General features: G+C 39.7%; 1 protein-coding gene across 1 annotated transcript in view; it reads left to right on the top strand.

The window, feature by feature from the left end:
* The window catches only part of SLC15A5 (solute carrier family 15 member 5), a 58134-nt gene that overhangs the window by 12262 nt on the left and 32208 nt on the right, over nucleotides 1–13664 (top strand). The window contains exons 3-5 of the mRNA XM_019515836.1: nucleotides 2605–2774; nucleotides 7356–7576; nucleotides 9868–10054. Coding sequence (XP_019371381.1) covers nucleotides 2605–2774; nucleotides 7356–7576; nucleotides 9868–10054 — 578 coding nt within the window. The remainder of the gene's footprint in view (nucleotides 1–2604; nucleotides 2775–7355; nucleotides 7577–9867; nucleotides 10055–13664) is intronic.

The raw sequence follows: 13664 nt of genomic DNA, 5'->3' as shown, positions 1-13664 counted from the left end.
GTGTGTGTGTGTGTGTGTGTGTGTGTGTGTGTGTGTGTGTGTGTGTGTGTAAAATATTTTTTAAAAAGGTGGCACTTTTTGTTTTGGCTTTCAGACCTTTTGAGTTCAGGTTTTTGGTCTTTTTTGTACAATAGTGATAACTAGAAATGTTATCTCTTTACATAAGTGAAAGCAGGGATTCTCCTAAAATTGCCCAATTACTAGGGGTACACAAAATGGGCCATATTCAATTTGGATTTGGATTCAGTTTGAATCGGGGACAGTGATTCGATAACTCATTGATTCAGATAACTGTCCCCAATTCGGCTGAATCCGAATCTGAGGAATCGATGCTGATTTGGAGAATCAGTGATTCGGACATAGACACAGCTTTAAATGTTTTTTCTTCATACCTCAAGGTGCCAGGTGTGGCTCATGAATGCTGAGATACTGGGGTGGGTGGAGCATCCAACAGGAGCACAGGGCCTCCCCCCCCCCCTTCCTTGGTGGCAAACCCGGAAGTGAACCTGGGTTTCGGTCCACTTCCGGGTCCGCCAGGGAGCATGCAGGCCCTCCCCCCATCACATCACCATGGCTCAGTAGTTGGCTGTGAGGGGACCCTAGGTGCCCCCCAGACTCAGGAGGCACTAATCACCAAGGTGGAGGGACACGGGGGACAGGAGGGGCCTCCATGCTCTCCCCGGCAGACCCAGAAGTGGATGGGAAGTGCTTCTAATCCACTTCCAAGTCTGCTGCCAAGTCCACTGGGAACCACCCCTCTCCCCCCACACGCACACGTGCTCCTGTGGGATGCTCCATTCACCCCACCATTGCAGCATTGATGAGCCACCTGCTACCTTGAGGTATATAGAAAAAACATTTAAAGCTCTGTCTGTCTGAATCTCTGAATCTTTCTGAATCTCTCTGAATCAATATGGAGGGTTCCAATTCAATTTGGAGGCTTTAAAGGGTCTTCTGATTTGGTTTGGATTTAGAGATTCGGCCACCAAATCAGGCCGAATCTCCACTGAATCGAATCAGGGGCTGAAGCTTTGCACGGCCCTACTGATTACTGAACTGCAGCTTTAAGAAAAGCCCCAAATGTTTCATAGTTTCTAGGGTCAGAAGGGACCTGAATAGATCATCTAGTCTGACCCCCTGCCATGGCAGGAAAGAGTACTGGGGTCAAATGACCCCAGCAAGGTGTACATCTAACCTCCTCTTAAAGACCCCCAGGGTAGGAGTCAGTTGGTTATGAGATCCCTATAGAGTTTCAAGACTTAATAACATACTAATAATATTACTTACTGGCTTGGCTGCTTATTTGAGCTCAAATGAGAATATCTGATTTGCTGTTAGGTAGACTCAAGATATAACACTGATGTTAAATCGGCATCAGTATCTGTAGACTCTCTCTAGTGCTGCTTGTCTATAACCATGAATATTTACTGTATTTTATGATGTATAAGTCAAGTTTTGAAGTCCAATTTTTGTATCAAACTCAACTTATACACCATACCACATAAAAAAATCAGGGATGGGGATGGGGATGGGCTTAGCTGAGCTTGGCATTCAACTGGTGTGGCCTCATCTCCTGCCAGTAGCACGTGCTAGCTGAGTGCCAAGCCCAGCCCCATTTTCAGGGGATGGGGGACAGAGCTGGGGTCACCTGGGCTCAGCACTCAGCTGATGCACAATGCCGGCAGGGGATGAGGCTGGGCTCAGTGCTTGGCTGTCATGGCCTCATCCCCTGTGAGTGTCACTGGCCTCTGTGTTCAGGAGCACCACTTGCAGCAGCCCCAACACCTGCCAGCTCAGCACTCGGCTGGTATGGCCCTGACTTATAGACCATGCCTATGTAAATCTTTACCTTTCAGATTGGAAGCCAGCGCTTGACCTATACACCATGTCAGCCTATACACTGTGAAATACGGTACCTATGTCTGCTTCAGCCCACCTGCTTGGAATTCACTCTGTGCACCTTCAAAATGGTGGAATTTTAACTACACTTTCTTCTCACATTAGTTCTCCTCCCCTGGCTTTTGCAAGTGTAGGTATCAGGTTGTTAGTATAGCAGGGCTGGCATTGCTATGTCTATATCACATTTCTAAGCAAGTGATATCAGAAGCCAGACCAGACTTCAAATAATGAACTTCCACAAATTTTGCTTGTGAGCAAAGATGGATCTTGAATGTTTTAAGGAAAAAGTCAACTAGGAGATGTCATTGTTAATCCTGAACTGTTTGAATTTATTACATAGGCAATAGCTGAGTTAAATGCATTTACGATGTGTATGCCATGATAGTCAACTAAAAATGTGGACTGTAATGCTTCAAAAACATCTAAATTGTCTGACCTAAGAATTGCTTTTGTAAATATATAACAACTCACTCAGATCTACTGTCCTGTCTACTTCTGTTTTAATCTCGTGCCGATTGAAGTGAACTTTGATATAAACCACTGAGTGAAAATACTCGTATATGGCATACCAATGTTGTGAAAATAAACTTTTGACCTCTCAGTGTTTAAAATAATATTCTTTTTGGCAAAGGAATTGTATTCTTAAAGATAGGTAGCCTCTTCTCTTGTATCCCTCCTAAGATAATTTTTGTCTCGTTTCCATAGGTTTTATTGGCTAGTTAACTTAAATTCAGCAGTTGTCTTTGTCAGCATTTCTTACATCCAGCAATCTATGGCCAAGAACCTGGGTTTTCTTCTTCCATTTGTATCTGCATTTATGGTCATGATCACAATTCATATGGTACACAGTGAAATGATTTACAAGCCCAGAAAAGGTAAGAAGTCTCTTAGAGATCATTTTAAATGTGTTATTTCAACAATATTTTAAATCTGTTTTGTCTGGAATTATTCAAGGCCTATCCTGCTAAAGGATTAACTCTGGTAAAGAGCTAAACATTGATCCAGTCCCTTGCAGAATCAGACCAAGAAATAATTATTAGAGGTTGCTGCCTCCCAGCAGTTTCAATACAGTAAAAGCTGTGTTATCTGACACTTTACCATCCGGAATGCTCCATTAACCGGCATCTATCATAGACGGCATCTGTTGTTTACGGCAGTGGATCAATGCAGCAAAAGCGAAACCAGAAGTCCCACCATGGCACTTTTAGTTTTGCCGCCACAAGCCATGTCCCACTTCTTCCTCAAGGACCATGGCCCAGGGCAAAGCAGCCTTTGCAGGGCCCCACTCCCCGTCTCCCAGCACACTGACACTGGCCAAAGACGTCTCCAACCCACTCGGCTAGAGAGAAGCTCTCAGATAACCGGCATATTTGATTAACCGTCACCCCCGCCCTTCCCCATGGATGCTGGATAACAGAGCTTTTACTGTACTTATTTTTATGTTAAAGCTATCATTCTTAGCATATAAGCTACTGCATGTAAAAAATAAACTGTTAAGAATCATAGGGTGCATCTGCACGTGCAAATGCTCTGGGATGGGTTTAATCTAAAGTAATTTACACATGCAGGGAAGTGGGAGCAGATTCTCACCCCTGTGGGTCCTGCACAAGCCCCCTGCATTATCCAGGAGGAACTCTGGGCTCCCCCTGGGTGCTAGCCTGGAGCTGGCAGAAAGCATGCATCCAGGAGATAGCTGTCTCTTGGCAAAGCTGCCTACTGCAAATTTGGGCTCTGGTACCGGAGCCCAGACAGAGATTATGTTCCCCTGGCCTGGCAGCAGGGAGGTCCCAGCCCCCACTCCATGATCACGACCTCAAAGCAGGGGCTGGGAGATTCTTATCTCCCAGCTTCAGCTCTGTGATCACAATCAGGGAGCAGGGGTTTTGGTGGCAGAGCCTGCCCCAGCAGCAAGCAGCTCCCAGTGGCAGGGAGCAATGTCCCTTCTTCTGCTGCCCAGCCATCTACACACATTGTACTGTGCAGTGATTACTCATGAGTAATTTGCTACTTGTATTTACAGATGGCACATTTACTCAGGATTAGAGCAAATTACTGAGTGTGTCTACACCTGACGCTACATGTAAGCGGGAGACTATAACAGTCAATACATAAAGCTACCAAGAAAGCCTTTAAGCCAAAATAAACCTTTTTTTCAACAGAGGAAAAAGTAGTTTGTATCTGTATTCATATACTATGGTTATCATTTATGGAAGTGGTTCTCAACCTTTTTAGACTTGAGGCACTCCTCAATAGGCTAGAGGCACCCCTTAGCAAGTCTCAAATCTTAGATTTCACGCACTGTTTTTTTTTTAACTGAAAAAAAGAGCATTTCCTTTCTTGCAAAGAATGTGGAAAGACCACAATAGGTCTGACTACTTATCTCGAGAATCATGTTTGCACACCTCACAGAGCAAGCATTGTGTGGCATCTCACAGCACCCTTGAAAGGATCAGAGGGCATCCCGGTGTGCCACAGCACCCTGGTTGAGAATTACTTGTTTATAAAACCATGAGGCCAAAAGTGACCTGTTAGCAGGAAACACTGTCTAAGGTCCAAGATCAGATGAAGATCCAACTCCATAATGCTCCCATCTGCCTGGGATTCCATTTACATAAGTGGAGTCAGAACAAACATTGCTTCCCCAGGGATTTAGTTTTATTTGTGAATAAACCATTTGTGAATTTGGTCAGAACATAATTGACTTGAGGAGATTTTATATTTAAATCACATGTCTTGAGCCAGCCTCTCTGGTATCTACATTAGGAAAATCATGGCAGTGTGAACTCACCGCTCCACCTTACTGAGATCTTTATGTTCAGAACACAGAAAAGAGAGGAAATACCACGAGTTTGTTGCTAATACAAGTTGCCTTAGATAGGGATACGTTTGCATGGTAGTCCATAGAACTAATACAGTTTCTGTATATGTTAGGGCTGGTTTTAACATGTAGTTGTGGCAGCTGGAGCTTAGCAAAACCAAGATTTGAGTGAATATCTGACCAGGTACCTACATTAAGCCCCAACCTGCCACAGTTAAATCGTTACTAGTTTTAAAGCTAGACGGGTATGTTTGCATGAGTTGCAATAAAACCATTTGACTAGGCAGTAGATATACCTATCATGTTAATCACTCCATAGAACCAGTGTAAGCAGAACTTGTTTGTATCGTTGCTCAATATTTTTTCTGAAGAAATATATTTACCTTGATTAATATCTATATTTTTCAAATGTCAGGATTGCTCATCTCTGAAATAATATTTGGTAGCCTTTCTCCCTCAAAACAGAATACCTCATCTCTTATTTGGCTCCTTTCAGTGAGATGACTACACTGGAAATTCCTCAGAACTATAATTCAAATCGTTAGGTGACCGCAAAGAAATTATTCTTATATATGGTCCCTTTTTATTTTAAGGTAACTTTTCAGATGAAGGCCGTGCATTCCATTATGTTTAGCTGTCAAGCAAGGATTTCATTTGCATTTCTTCCCACTGCTATAATTTTAAGAACTGGCAAGTGACCAAAGATGGGAAAAGTGTGTATCTACCATCTTGAGTGCAATGTGGACTCTTTTTTTATTATAATTAAAGAGCACGGATTAGAACAAGGTCATGGTATCCGAACATCAGAGGCAAAGACTGAAATAAAAAAGGAAAAATTACTTCCTAATAGTCCTTCTCCTAACATCGGTACAGTTTAACATTTCCAAAGACATATTAAAAATTTCAGCAATTTATTAAGTACATGCTGGGGTAAATATTTATCCATAAGTGCTGCATTTTATACATGCCTCACCCTTTCCTCTTTCTCCTCCTATCCTCTTTTTCTTATCTTGCTATCCCTGCATTTGCCAAGAGCTAGCCTTTTTTTTAAAGGAAAGGTGAAATTCTGGCCCTAATAATGTATGTGACAAAAATCCTGTTAGCTTCAGTAGGGCAAAAATTTTATCTTAATTGTCCCTTAAATCAAACTTCAGTTGCAGTCATTCAAGCTTCCACATAGCTTGAGTTCCAGCTTTGTCTTCCTCACTTCTCTGTGCCTGCAACCTGTTTGGACCTTTGCAAAGCAGTCAGAGGGTTTTATAGGAATTTGAGTCTGAGAGTACGAAGAGCAGGAAGCAAAATTAGGAAATACATTGAAATATCAGGACTCAGAGTTAATTGGCATCTATCTCATTTTTCCTTTCAATGAGAACAATAGAAGAATGGAAAGATTTCTTTTAATGGTTCATGTTTTGAAGGAATTAAAATGTTCGTGGATGCAGTTTGGAATACATCAGGTATGCTACAGTGAAAAGACTTCTTACGATGTAGCCCTTTCTTTTTTCATCATACCCATTTATTAGTAAATGGTTACAGCTGTTTTAAGGTCCTGATCCAGGAAGGTTCTGACTATCTCTTGTAAGCTTTAATTCCTACAGGAGTTGGAAAACTGCCTCCAAAACTGATCTGTAACTGCACCAGTTCCTAGTATTCTTATGCTTTGTAATAGCACAATATGTTGTATGCGGCAAAGCTAGAGATTAGCCCATTTTTTACTTCAAATTGCCAGTAACCCCATAACCACCAAAGGTGATGTATCCCTTTTAATTTAACACTTTTGTTTCATTTCTTAGCAGTGATTGAAGAACCCAAATCTATGCCATTTTTCTTTCTTGGATCAGATTGTCTTAGCTTGAATACTACTACAGCATCTTAATATTTCTTTCTTGGCTTTTTGGTGTGACCTCAGGATAATCTAGATCCCACCAGCCACCTATACAGATCCTTTCAAACAATGGCAAGTGGGAGTCAGAGAATTAGGTTGTAATTGTGATGAAGCATTCTCACATTAGGAACTGGACTGAGAAGTCTAAGTTCATTTCACCTAGCCTCATTCATGACTATCTAAAGATAATATTTTTAGAATTATCTGACTTTAAAATATAAGTATAAAATACCCTTTCACTCCTGAAAGTCCCCTGACTCTTTTTTTCTCTTAACTGTGCCTCATAACTCTTAGGTGACTTTGGTTAACAAAGAATAGTTCATTACTGCATTGAATAGAAAATTACTTGGCTCAAATCAATATTAAAAGCCAAAGTAAGAGAAAATGATAAAATAGTTTTAAACATAACATAGTATCTCAATGTGGCAGCCAACAGGTATTATAAAAAAACAAACAAAGAAAACCACCTTTCTTCCCAGCAGAGGTTGCTTAACTATAGTTGGACTCTCTGGGGTGTAAGTTGTAACCAAATTTGGTTCCATATGTTCAAGCTGTCTCCTAAAACTGAATGCTTTTGCACAAATCTGGTCTGTTATGCGAGTTGGAAAATAAGCCAGGCAAATCACATCAAGTTCTGTGTGTTGGGTTTTTTTGGGGGTTTTTTTTTTTGCATTCTTTCAAAGAGACTTGGCTTGTCTTGCATTTGGCAGCAAATAAAGTGCATTGATGCATGATGTCTCTGATCATTCGCAGGTAGTCCTCTGCTGACAACTTTTGGGGTAGTTGTTAATGCAGTGAAAATGTGTCGTGTGAGATACTACCACTTTTGTGGAGATGTGACAAGCTGGTTAGACCATGCCAAAGAAAACTATGGTGGCTGGTATAGTGAGATTCATGTGGAAAGCACAAAATCACTCGTCAGGCTCTTTCCATTATTTGCCTTCCAAATTCTATATAGGACTTGCATTATGCAGGTAAGTAAACAGCTTTTAATCCTAAATCTCATCTCTTCCCCCCACACTCCCATTAAGTTTTTAAAATATATTAATTTTGTACTATATCTTGGCATGAATTTTATCAGTTGCGTTACCAAAAGAGTGACTCAAGTAGTCTCTCATGATTGACCTATATGGAACCAGCTTGCTTAGCATTTGGGAGGGGCCCTCACATGATGCAAGAAGAAATATTGATAACTGATTAGATGTTAAAGAATCATCTTGTTCGAATTCCCAGTGATAGAGGACTTGCTTTGTTTTCAGTGAGGCTGCGAGTACTTAAGATATTAAAAATTTAAACCCAAGAAATACCATTACGCAGTTCGAGGATGCTAGAGAGAATTAATTTGATTTTTTTCTGCCTCCCTAAATTTTTTAAATTGTTTATCACCCTTACTATTCTGGACGGAGGGTTTGTTGCTGGTGTGTGTATATGTCCCTTCAGAAATGAGTGTATTTTTTTTTCAATGCTGGATGAAATGATTCTTTCATAGCCCAAGTACTATTATTGTATTATTTCTGCTGCTGGGTAAAAAGTAATATAGAAATGTAAGTGTCATACAAATCAGCTTAAGTTTCCATGATTCCTTCAAAGTAAATTTGACTGGATGTTCCAGGTTAAGCTGAAGTTTTCAAGGTAGTTTACCCTGTGGCAACTTGCATAACAGTAAATTATTGAACTAGCTTGGAGCTTCATATTTACTGATTGGTGCTAAAATTAGTGCAGAGCCTGCTTAAGAAAAACCCTACAATGCCTTATCTTAATTATACTCCTATTATTGACATTCATTCTTGAGACATCCTTACTCTAAAAAAAGTTGAAGTTGACACTAGACATTACTAGCCAGTACAAGGTGAAACGGAACATCTAGTGACACTGATTATAATCAGAATATTCAGCCATATATTTTTAAAAAGCATTTAAACTTTTAGAAAGCAATGATTTTTGTACTTGAGATGGAAGCAGCAATGATTTCAATTCCATAGAACCTTTGCCTCAGTTTAGGCTATCGATTAATATTTCTTCTGTAAAGATTAATAGTATTTTCCCCATATTTTTAACTCAACTAGTTTCTGGCCTATGAGTTATGCTGCTGATAACATTTTTCCTATTAATAAATGTCAATTCTCATATGCAATTGGTAAATGCAACCTATAAGTTGCATGACAATGTTTCTGACTTTAAGGAGTTTAGCTACTGTTTCTTTATTGCGCATTTTTTTTGCATGGTTTATATCCTCTTCAGTAGGTGAGGGGTGGAAAAATCTTTTTTTTTTTTTTTTACAGTGTTGAAATGACATTGTAGCCATGATTGTCCAGGAAATATGCAAGTGGCAAGCATTTCTGTGGGTGATCGATTTTATTGGACCAACTGCATGGTTGGGACAAACTTAAACAAGTTTTCGGGTATCACAATACCCTACACCTAAGGAAGGTTATAAAAATCCACAGATGCCTACTCAAATACATAGAATTAACTGGGTCATTAGATGTGGGTTTGGTAAGAATTTCCTTAGAGCACATCAGAAAAGACATGTTTGAGTGGGTCACCCTTGTTCTCAAGCACATAGCAGAAGCAGAAGAGTTTGAAAGAGAGATTAAAATAGGAGATGAGACTAGAATTCTGTATCACCTTAGTTGTAACTGTCCTATGTATCCTAGACAACTCATTTTTCTTCCTTTCAGTCACTGAAATGGAGATACGGATAGTTCTGTGTCATATAGATGAACTCTCCCTACGTTTGTGAAAAACAGATATAGTCAAAATATCTAATATACCACTATGATGAGGGATTTCATTTGGAGAAAAAAAATCAATGTAAGGCATTACAGGAAGTAAAAGCATCTACTGCCTGCATAATTCTTACTTACCTAATCTTATATACTTACTTTAGTTTCATAGCTTTGAAGGACTGGCATTGTCAGGCCTCTTTCTAGTTACTGGTTTCATACACAATTCTAAGAAAGAATTGCTGAAGTGCAGTGGTCCATATTGGTATATATTTCTACACTGAGAGACAACTGAAACTGAAGTAAAACATTAGCACTTGGCAGAAGATGAGAATGGTAGCATCAAAGGAGTAATCAGATAGCTTACTGCTGTTGACATTTCCCTTTGGTTAGTGAATAGATCTCTAAATGCTTAGTTTTCTGTGTCCTCTTCTTCTAGAAAGGCATGGACCAAGATCTGGGAGAGGTTTCCAAATATATTAGAATTTTGACCATATACAAACTAGTATGTTAATGAAGAGGGTTTTTCCTTTCTTTAGATTCCTTCAGGATATTATCTCCAGACCATGAATTCCAACTTGAACTTCAATGGATTTTTCCTGCCAGTTGCAGCAATGAATGTGATAAGCATCCTACCTATATTGTTTCTTGCTCCTATTTTACAGTGTATCAATACATATCTATTTGATTCCAAGAAACATACAAGATCGCCAACAATTTATATTAGTGAGTATAAAATACATAGTATGTGGTCTTCATCCGCAGTTCAGTCCTGATAGAAAAAAAAATTACCTAACTGCTGGACTAGAAATATGTGGCTCTTGATTTGATTTGTATTTGTATATTTGATTTTGTAAATACCAAGGTAAAGAAGGCATGGTTTAAGGGTGATCTCCTGGGGTGGATATAAATGGAAGTAATTGGATAAAACAGAGCCAAAAACAATATATGCTATATACACGTGTATGCATAGGTGCATGCACGTAAACATCTCCAATTCTATTCAGAATCAAGCTAAGGAAAAATCTTGAGCCTCGCAATACAGGCGACAGATGCTGGCACAAAGTGTTCAAGGATGTAAAGCAGAAACAATCCAGACCTAATGGGTGAGCATTGCTAACAGCCAAATAAATCTCTGGCAATTTGATTCTGGCTGTTTACCTTGTATTACCCCATATCATGGCTACCCAGCTGGCAGCCTATTGGCTGCATGCAGCCCACAAGGGGTTAAATAATGGCCCCTGGGATCTCACCCTGCCACTGCTCTCCTCATTGCTCTGGCTGCAGCAGCAGTCAGTCTCCAAGTTCCTGGTCTCTCTCTTGATTGTTGCTACTTGCCCTTGCCCTGGGTGGGGCAGAGCAGTCCAGTACAGGAGCTGAGGGTGAGCCTGGGCTGTGGATGGCAGGGATGGTGAGACTAGGGCTCCAGGGGTGGGGAGTGGGGAAGGAGCGGGAGTGGGGATGGCAGGGCAGGTGGAGAACATGCCCACACAGTACAGCAGTGGGGAAGCCATGCACTGCAGTAGGGGGTGGGTGCCCAGTGCAATGTTTCAGGGGGAGGGTGCCCATATGGAGCAGTGGGGGAGGGTACATCTATGTGCTATGTGTCTGGGTAGTCCACAATTTATCTGGTGTGGCTCTCACTGGCTGCCAGGGCACATGCCCCCATGCACGTAGAAGTTGGACAGCCCTGCTCTGTGTAAAGTTTAGCACTATAAAAGTTTAATATGCTATATAAAGTTTAAGCTCCAGATCAAACTGAATTCTCCAGAAAATCTAGTTGCCTTTGCTTGTTGGAGAAAAGTTCTAAGACAAAAGTATTTTAGTTAAATTATATCACTTAAGGTTGAGGTAACCTATAGCCAGGTCCCCGGTAGGAATATGTTGTCACTATAGCTACACCAGTATATTATAACAGCACTCCTACTGTGAACACCAAGTGTGAACGATATTTTTGCTGGTGTAATATATTACAGGCCCTCAGTCCACCCCAGGAAAAATAAATTATCATGTCAAAAGTGCAGGCTGGCAATAAAACACTCTATCCTATGGGCTTTTTTCAGCACAATACATCTGTCAGTAGGTGATCTTACCTTTGGCTGACATAACTATGTCAGCAAACCTTTGCAGTGTGATGCTGGCTTAAGTGCCCAAATGTTGGTGGTAGAGGTGGGTTTTGTGCAGGAAGCAACTGTTTGCTGCAAGAAACAACTTTTTCTTTCTACCAATGGTGATGCACAAAGAAAAAAATTATAGATAGTATCTAAAATATATAGATTTGTGAACAATTCTGGTCAGGCACTGGTTGGATAATTTTGAAAGAGTAGTATTATTTTTGTGAGATATCCAAATTGTTTAGTTCTGGAGTTCTAACCTGGAAACGTATCAATAACAGAACAACTGAACTTCTGCAGCACACTTACTTTGGGTTTTGATTTTTGTATTTGTTCAGATGCTAAACTTGAAACATGCCTCAGTTTGCAGTAGTTCACACAAAATGAAATCAAAACAGCTTTCTTAACAAAAAACCCTAGACAGTAGGCACATGAGCAAGTTACTGTGTGGTAAGGAGAGTTTGGCTTTACAATACCGGTTACTCTGGAGAAATAGCTCATGTATGCACTTTTATCCTTTGGTAAGTAAAGACTAAGCTAGTGTTAGCTGGTTTTCATCTCCTTTGGAGAAGTTACCTTGGAAAAGCTGATGTTAAAAACCTGCTCACTTCCCTCTCACAGTATGCTTATGCTCAGACCTCTTGGAGAAGTTAATATGAAACTTGTTCCTTTCCCAGCTGATCAGGATGAAAATACCAAACTTTGAAGGGGATGGGAGTTGGGAAACTGAAATTTGGATCCAAACGTGAATTTCTCGGTAGCCACTCTTACCATAGGAGGTTAAACCATACTCCTGGCTCTAAATCTCTCCCAAACGATGAAGAATTCAACATCCGGATTCAAATCTTACAATTTTAGGGTAGATATTCCATTTAGTTTACATCCCAGATGAACTAATATCACCTGGTATTGTTTAAATCTATTTCCATTCCCAGAAAAAAATTATCATCTAGCCTACATTATAAACTCTTCAGACAAAAATATTTATAAACTAGTACTTCCTCTTCTGTTACTAATAATTTGGTACCCTGTGGCATGAGGCACAGTCAGGACTGAAACACAGAAGTATTAATCTGACTAAAATTAGCTTAATTAAGATTGCTATTAAGTCTTAGACAAACTAGATGCATATAACACAGCAGGTGGCAATTACCCTGGTTTTTAAAATAACATCTAAATTAAACCACAAAAGGAGCATGCAGATAATCAAGTTTTCCTTAAAACCAGAAAATTCTGAACTGGCTAGTTTGTCCTGTTGTACCGCAGTAACGGGATATTTAAGGTGCTTTATTCTTAATGTTGTGAGTTTAAAAAATACATTCTTCAATTTTGGGTCCATAAATAATCCCTCATGCAAATGTCTTTAGATGCTGGAATTGGCTGTTAAATAGCTAACTATATGATTGCACCTGCAAATCTGGTAGACTTTTAAGTACCAGTATTTTTGCCAGCAGTTAATTAGTTTCACAATTATTTTCAGGAGCAAAACAGAAAGCATAAATAGGCAGCTGGTTTTAAGCCAGGCTCTAAATATACTTAAATGCAACTTCGGAGCAGAAACCCATTAAGTATTGTCCCAAGAAAAGGTTGGATATGCTAAAAGACTAAAAATGTACAAAATGTAACTGCATAGACCATATTAAACTGCCACTTAGCCAATTTTGATATTTTCTTTGGATCTATAGCAGTTTTCCATGTTTAAAGAGTCCCCCCACAATAGACCATAGTAGGTCCTTTAAAATAGCTTGATTTCTGTGTAAACCAGAGTTGATCAAACTGATATGAAAAACTTAAATGGGCATCTGATCCCTAAACACTCTTAACCTAAACCTCTTTCCAAGCCCCTCAAGTATTCAGTTAACATATTTATGATTTTTTTTCGTTTTCACAGAACATTTGTACTTTTTGATTAAGTCAGTAGAGTGAGTGACAATGGATCTGAAACAGGGTTGGATGTTTAATTTGATTATTATATCCTAAGCTATTTTGGAAAGTTGTATATGAGCATTTATGCTGCAAAGTATAAGTCTCCCTCCAATCAAAAGGAGTTGGAAAAAAGTTTCATATGAGCCAACTTCTTCCATAAGTATCTACTGCAAGATTTCATGAGTTCAGTAAAGTGTTTGATACAGTGGATATGGAGAAAGTACTGATAAAGATGGGAATAAGCACAAGAACTGACAGTTGGGTAAGGGGTAACTAAAGGAGAGACAATAGTGGGT

The sequence above is a fragment of the Gavialis gangeticus genome, unplaced genomic scaffold, assembly GCF_001723915.1.
Source record: "Gavialis gangeticus isolate Ggan-Ray unplaced genomic scaffold, GavGan_comp1, whole genome shotgun sequence".
NCBI lineage: Eukaryota > Metazoa > Chordata > Crocodylia > Gavialidae > Gavialis > Gavialis gangeticus.
Note: the sequence above shows the minus strand (reverse complement) of the source record. Positions and strands in the feature narration are given on the sequence as shown.